General features: G+C 32.6%; 1 protein-coding gene across 1 annotated transcript; it reads right to left on the minus strand.

Moving 5' to 3' along the window:
- Positions 1-6022: 6022 nt before the first annotated feature.
- LOC131053836 (pentatricopeptide repeat-containing protein At2g22410, mitochondrial-like) lies at positions 6023-7102 on the minus strand. Its single transcript, XM_057988481.2, has 3 exons — positions 6716-7102; positions 6242-6475; positions 6023-6082 (listed from the first exon to the last, which is right to left on the minus strand). The coding sequence occupies exons 1-3, from the start codon at positions 7100-7102 to the stop codon at positions 6023-6025; spliced, it is 681 nt and encodes a 226-aa protein (XP_057844464.1).
- Between the last annotated feature and the right edge of the window lie 288 nt (positions 7103-7390).

Here is a 7390-nt window from a genome sequence, read left to right on the forward strand (position 1 = left end):
TAAATAATGTTTTTATCCATCCAATGCGCACTGTCATAACTCGGTTACAACTCGGTAAATACTAAACTTTACTTGGTAGACATTTTGCCTTCATTAACCGATATCGATAACCTTAGGGTTTACCGACTAGGTTCCTTAGGGTTTACCGACTAGGTTCTTTGCTCGGTGACATAATATAGTATTAACCTTACAATCAACAACATATGTAGGACATCAAAACAATCTAAACATCATGATCTCATCATTGTCTAACTCAGTAATAGTTGCCCATTGAATAACTTATTTCTCCCCTTATTCATTACATTCTTTCTATGTCTTTTACCGACATCTTAATTCTCTTCTAATCAATCTTCTCAAGATATGGCAACATCATACTGAATCAGATAATCAATCTCTTGACATCAATGACAAAATAATGTTATAAAGATAGTTATCATCCTTCTTCAGTTATATCAATAATCTTCAACAACCTTCTCAATATCCTTACTGAATATCAACAATCTCCTGATATTGAAAATGCCAACAATCTTTCTTATTGGAATGCCAACAAAGAAGGTTCACATCACTTATCCCATAGTTGGTAGTGTCTTAAGGGATCTAAAGCAAAACCCTAACACAATATTGGTTAAAAAGTTAGTGGATTGCAATGTGGTAGAGAATTCAAGATTTTGGCATTATGGAGTTTGTTGATTCCTTGACTATTTATGATATTTTTGGTTATGGTTATGGTGTTTGTACGGAGTGGCATTTATAATTTTTTATATATGTATTTTTACTTTTTTTTGTTTTATATGTTTGTAATGGTAATATAATCTTCCTTCATGTTTTTGTATAGGTGCTTTATAGTTGACTATTATGGTAATTTATTCTCTATGAATGCAATCTTTATATTATTCATTTCTTATGAAAAGGCCCTAATAAAATCCTCAACTAATCAATCTATAGAAAGATAACACTAAAATTTAAGATAAATAGCCAATTAGGAGAATCAAGACATAATATTCTATCATGCAATATATGAAAACGTTATTGAATTTAAATAGTGACTAAACCAAGATTGAGACCTTGAATATACATTCTAAATAGGAGATCCTTATCCTCAAACCCATCACTATATGAAGAAATTAAAAAAGGATTTATGATTAGGTGAAATTCCAAATATTTATCACACTTTATGATTGGTTTTTAAAAACATCATACACAATTATTCATCACTTTAACTCATCATTTATGTGACTTAACTAGTTCCAACTCAAAAAAATCACATTGGAATATTATTGGCAAGAAATTATAAATTGTCAAGGAACATTCTATGCACAATTTGGGACATTGTCGATAATGTAATCTACTTAGGTTTATTTTTTCTACAATAGATTTGATAATAATATTTCTCTTCAAAATAGATTCTTGAAACCAAAATATTTCTATCTAAAATAGATCTAGGGTTTTTGGAAAGAGGTACTAACTAGCAAAAATGTATAGTAGTGTTTGGAGCCAAAAAAAAATAAATTTTAAATTATTTGAAAAAAGTAGCATTACCCACACTTCTATTCGCAATATTAATATTTTTTTGAAACAAAAAATAGAATTTACTAGATCTAAAAGCATTAATTTATTATCTTAATTAACATTAATATTTTTCTTTATTATCTCTATGAGTAGGTCATTAGTATCCAAATATAAGATTGAATTATTTTTCAAAATAAAAATACTGTTTTCTTTTCTCATGTACACAACATAACCTGGATGGAATTTCCTTATATGAATTCAACCATTGTTATAGATAAGCATACGAATCTACCCTTATTGTAGCCAATATGAGAACTAACCAAATTGAAAATACTATGGTCTATTAGTCTTCTTCAAATATGGAGTATTGAAATCTAAAAAATATCATTTTCATAATGATTACATAGTCTGATTTCATGTACCTTTCATTAATTGCTAAAGTGTGTGCACCATTTGAATATTCAAAACCAACTGACTCATTTACTTACCCTACAACTCCACATGGTAAACAATTAAGGGAAACTAGTTTTTAAATATGCTTTTCAACTAAAGTTCTTCTATATATATGATTTCATTAACTCCACAATACCACCACAACCTACCTTAAATTTAGTAGTAAATGTGAATGCTAGTTGTTCTTTTACTCACCTTGTCTAATTGATTATTGGCACATTAATAGTTATGGTCTTATACTATTTTGATTGTCATCTTACTCCCCTTGTTCTATACATCCTAGTAGAAATGATCAAACAAAAAGAATGCTTCCACAAAAATAGAAACCACTCATTCTACATCCAATTTACTACACCAATCTGGTACCCACTTCTTCTATGGACTAGTCCCATTTTAAAAATGGTATTCATAGCTATTTTAGGTGACTACCTTCAAGGTGGGACCAAGATACTTTGCTACTTTGGTATCATCTCTAATTTCCTCTCTAGCTATTCAAACATGGTCTAGGATATAAAGTTTTCATATATAATCGCTTATGGGTACATTCAAGATTTTTTTTCTACCATCAACTATTTGTAGTCGAGCTGTCATTTTCTATGATGATAAATTGGGTTAGCCTCAACAAGGGGATATATTCCCTCATGAAATGCTAAAAAAATTCATATAACTTCTTATCTTTTCAGTACTATATAGATTAGTTTGACTAGCAATTGTGTAGTAGTTTTCATGCATGCCCTACACTCTCATAGTGGCTATCTTGGAGATTCTTTGTCAAGTAGGGTCTTAGATGACTTCATTATACTCAAATTATAATTTTGGCATGTCACTCCTTGACTTCCTACTACTCCTTCCTCCATGTCCACTTAAAAATTGATGTCTCCTCGACTAACTACAAATGCTTTGACTTCTTCCTCAATTGGCTCTTCCGCCTTCCCCCCGCCCCCCCACCCCCCTCTCTCTTTTGGCTATCTAGCTACCACATTTAAATGTATATTCTTATTTTTACCTTTATATGAATTAGTAAGATTAAAAACTCTCTCTCTTTTGGCTATCTAGCTACCACATTTAAATGTATATTCCTATTTTCACTTTTATATGAACTAGTAAGATTAAAAAAATTGTATTAAATTTCCATTCTTATCTCTTAAGGAACTAGAGCTATATTAACTAAATCCTAATCCTTAAAATTAAGGACATTCAATTAGGTGAAATATGAGTACCATGACACACCATGATAAAGGAAATGAATAGAAACAATTATGATCTAGCTTTTTAACTTGAAGCACATGAAAGTGGAATATATAATTTTCAAATTTTGAAATGATGTAGAAAAATTAAATATAGAAATTTTAATGTGTTTTATGTTTTTATTTAAATTTTAAATAAAAATATTAGGCTCTTTTTAAAAAAATCTAACACTTTTCCTTAATTATTAAAAAAGTTCAAAAATTGTTATCTTCTAAAAAGATATCTTATCTCTAGGATATAATTATTTTAATTTATTTTAAAATAGTATTTGTTTATATAAAATTTAATATATCACCAATAATAAATACAACAAACTCCTTTATAGAAAACTTGATTGAGAAAAGAAAAGAAATTATTGGTCAAATCATTAATTTTGATCTAGTAAATCTCTTAGGCATGCTAATTTCGTGTAATTAAGTTTGTGGAGCCTAATTATCCTTAATTGTGCACTATATTGAACCATTTAATAAACTAGTTATGTGAAGCACAAAATTAGGGATAATTATAACATAATATGTGCTACTTTGATATAATTGGTTTTAAAATGATTAAGAGCCTATTTATTATGAAATAATGCCTAGTAATCCCTACAACCAATTATAGATTGTAATGTGTATGTAAGATACTCCATTTAAATTATTTTAAATATTTCATAAGGAATGGTGAGAAACTGCATGAGAGTGAATTGGAGCAACAAAGAATGGCCCAATTTGATGATTTGGTAAACTATCATTAGCATAATCACTATGATTTTAATGAAAAATTTTATTGAAAAATAGACGAGAAATGATTAGGGAAAAGCCCAATAAATGATACATAAAAAGGTAGGAATAATTTGTTTAATTGCATAACGTTTGTTGGAATGTGAAGTCCAAATTGGACTCTTAGCTAGCAGGGGTTGAGTCATCATGGCTGTCTTAGCTAGCAATGGTTGCGTCATCATGGCTATCTTAGCTAGCAGTGGTTGCGTCATACTATATTTAGTAAGTTGTCTTCAAGTAGGACTCTACAACTCGATTGTTTTAGGCTGCTCGAAGTCATGTTTTGATGTATAGTTTTGAGATTGTTGTAACTCTGTAATTCTTGAGAATCAATACGAAATACAAAATTTGCCCGTGGTCTTTTACTAGTATATTTTTACCAGGTTTTTCCACGTAAATCTATGTGTTATGTGTTATTGTTCTTGTTTGCAAATTTTCTACACTTGTTATTTTTCTCACAACTTCAAGGGAAGAAGAAGACTTATATAATATACATGAATATCATTAGTTAAAAATAGGAAATATAATCATGTCCATTTTTTTCTAATAATCACATCTTGAACAATCATGAATGTAATATTTTTTGGTAACGTCTTTAAAAATAGTTCTTGATTTAGATTAAGGAATGACTAACTATTCAAAAAAGGAAATCAGCATTGAGAGAATGAAATGAAGATAGGGAAAATTAAAAATAAAAGTAGAAGTTGAAGTTCTTTTATTTGGTTTCTTATTGTTTATATTATGTAATAATAAAGGCCAATTTGATGGTGATTATTCTATCTTTATAGAAAAGACGGTCTATTAATTGAAGAATAAACATCACTTTGAATGAAATTTCTGATATACTAGATAGTTTAACATCTTCAATTACCATATATTATTATCAATGCTTGACCTAGCCTTAGCAAGATATTGATATAATCATTCCACCTTCCACTTCCTTCACTTTGATGGTAAATTATATTACAAGGCCATCATTGTGAAGCTCAAAGCTAGATTGGTTTTGTAGATTTTACAGCCCACTATTGGATGTTTTGGTGAATTATATTACATGACCATCATTGTGAAGATCAAAAAAGCTGGATTGAGAAAAGTTTTGTAGATTTTACAGCCCACTATTGGATGTTTTCACACTCTGTTTACCTAAGAAGATATCCTCAACCCATTTTGTTAATATCCTGCAATCAGAGCATTCTGTGCTTCACATTTTACATATCCTGCCAAACAACTTCGGGAGGCATTCTATCAAACAGTTCACGCTCCTATTATATGCTTACACATTTTGCAAGCTTGTCTGCCAGGGAAGTTTCAGCTACAACATCTCCAAAATCCCGGTACCGTTTATTGTATTATGGATCTCCATACCCTGTTCCAAAGCTCCCATTTTCGCACAGGTGTGAGGATGTTGGCAAACGTTGCAGAGTTTTGTGGCATTACGCTTGACAATCGCATTTGGTTGAAAGTTTCTAAATACTTTTCAACAAATGCATTTTTGTGCATATGCTCTAATCATACAGGATAAAAGATAACAGCACAGTTATTGCTAAGTCGGTTTACTCCACTCCTTGTTCATTCCACGGGATGGCAGCCAAAAACAGAGGTTCCCTTCAATGGGGAATAAGGGACGCCCTCTTCAAATCGTTGGCAACAATCTCGGCTTTTGCATAAGCATTCAATGGGACTGCATTTCTTTGAGGCATCTGATCAAACAGTTTATGTGCCTTGTTTTTGCTTCCACATTTTTGCATACATGTTTACCACAGCATTTCCAACTGATATCTAACAATAATCGGCCTTCTATTACACTTTCTTGGATGTCCAAACCCTGTTCAGAAAGCTCCCATTTTAGCATAGGCGAGGAGAACAGTGGGAAATAAAAACTGCCCACAGGCTGCGATCGAACATATACGGACATCCAGTGAAATTTGCGTGGGAGAATTTTTTGAATTTGAGCGCTAAGGGAAACGGGAACAGACGGAAGCAGACCTTTGCAAAAGAAATGAGCCCACAACTGCCACCTAAGCGGTCAAAGGAGGCTTAGTGTGTGATGTTTAAGGCTGGTCGACTATTACCCCATCTTTGCATAGATGTCCATTGTTTGTCGATACGATCTGTATGCAACACAAAAACACAAGCAAAACTAACATGATCGTTGTACGTTACAGGCTTCATTGCTTCAGACAAATTAAGATTTTTTGCTGCTGTCCTACAACAATGGCATTCCATGAGTTGATACTATTTTGACACATTTTGTCAAATAGTTCACGTACCTTGTGCTTCCACAATGTTAAATATATGTCTACAAAGGTGCTTGCAACTTTAATATCTGACAAATATCCACATTCATTCATGCTTTGATGGTCCATAGCCTGTTCCAAAGCTTTTATTTTGGCACAGACTCGAAGGATGCTGGCGAAGCTTATGAAGTTTGGCTTTGCACATACCAATTGCATTTGCTCAAATGTTTCCGAGGCTTTTTTCAACAGATCCATTCTGTGCATATCCTGAAATCATTGAATTCTAAGAACCATATTTCTCTTCAGCATTTTTCGAAAAGTCTTAGAGATTCCTCTAAAACACCACGATGTGCATACCCTGCAACCATTGCAGTCCACAAAACTATACATGTTTTCTGTCATTTTGTCAAACAGTTCCCGTGCCTTGTCTATGCTTCCACATTTTGTACAAATATCTAGCAGGGCATTTGCAACTACGACTTCTGACATTAATCCCATTTGAAATACGTTTAGATGGATGTTCATGCGTTGTTCTAAAAATCCATTTTGACAGGCTGAGAGAGTGCTGATAAAGGCTGTGGAGACTGGCTTTACGCTTGCCAACTGCATTTGCTTAAATGTTCTTAAACCCTTATCAACAAATCCATTTTGCGCATATCCAGAAATCATTGCATTCCACAAGATAACGTTTCTCTGAGGCATTTGTTCGGAAAACCTTGAAACCTCATGGAGAACAACATTTTGTGCATATCCTGCAATCATTGTAGTGCATGAGAACAGATTGTTTTGAGGTATGTCATACATTTCACATTCCTCGTGTATGTCTCCACATTTTGCATACATGTCTACTTGGGCACTTGCAACAACACATTCCGAACAAAATCCCCCTTCCATTACGCTTTGATGGATACCCATACCCTGTTCCAAAGCCTTTATTCGATGCAAGCCATGCTAGCAAAAGGTGAACTGATAAGATTGCATAGCTGTTGATTGAATTTGGTGAAATAGTCTCAATGCTTCCTAACCATTTCCAGGTCTTCGGTAAGCTTCAACGGTCGCATTCCATGAGAAGAAACTTCCAACTTCAAATTACCAACAGAAAAATATCTACCCTATTTAGAACCCCGAAGCGGCTTATTGCTCTGCCTCTTCTCTGTTCAATCAAGAGTTTCTCTGGATCCT

Source organism: Cryptomeria japonica, chromosome 1, assembly GCF_030272615.1.
Source record: "Cryptomeria japonica chromosome 1, Sugi_1.0, whole genome shotgun sequence".
NCBI lineage: Eukaryota > Viridiplantae > Streptophyta > Pinopsida > Cupressales > Cupressaceae > Cryptomeria > Cryptomeria japonica.

Bases quoted from the DNA above. Each gene is read 5' to 3' on its own strand.
- LOC131053836 (XM_057988481.2), bottom strand. From the start codon at position 7,102: ATGGAAGGGGGATTTTGTTCGGAATGTGTTGTTGCAAGTGCCCAAGTA. The intron at 6,476-6,715 runs GTATTTCAAATG...CAATGATTTCAG, and splicing joins GCATGAACATCCATCTAAAC to GATATGCACAGAATGGATCT. The intron at 6,083-6,241 runs GTACGTGAACTA...TGTTGCATACAG, and splicing joins TAACATTGTGGAAGCACAAG to ATCGTATCGACAAACAATGG.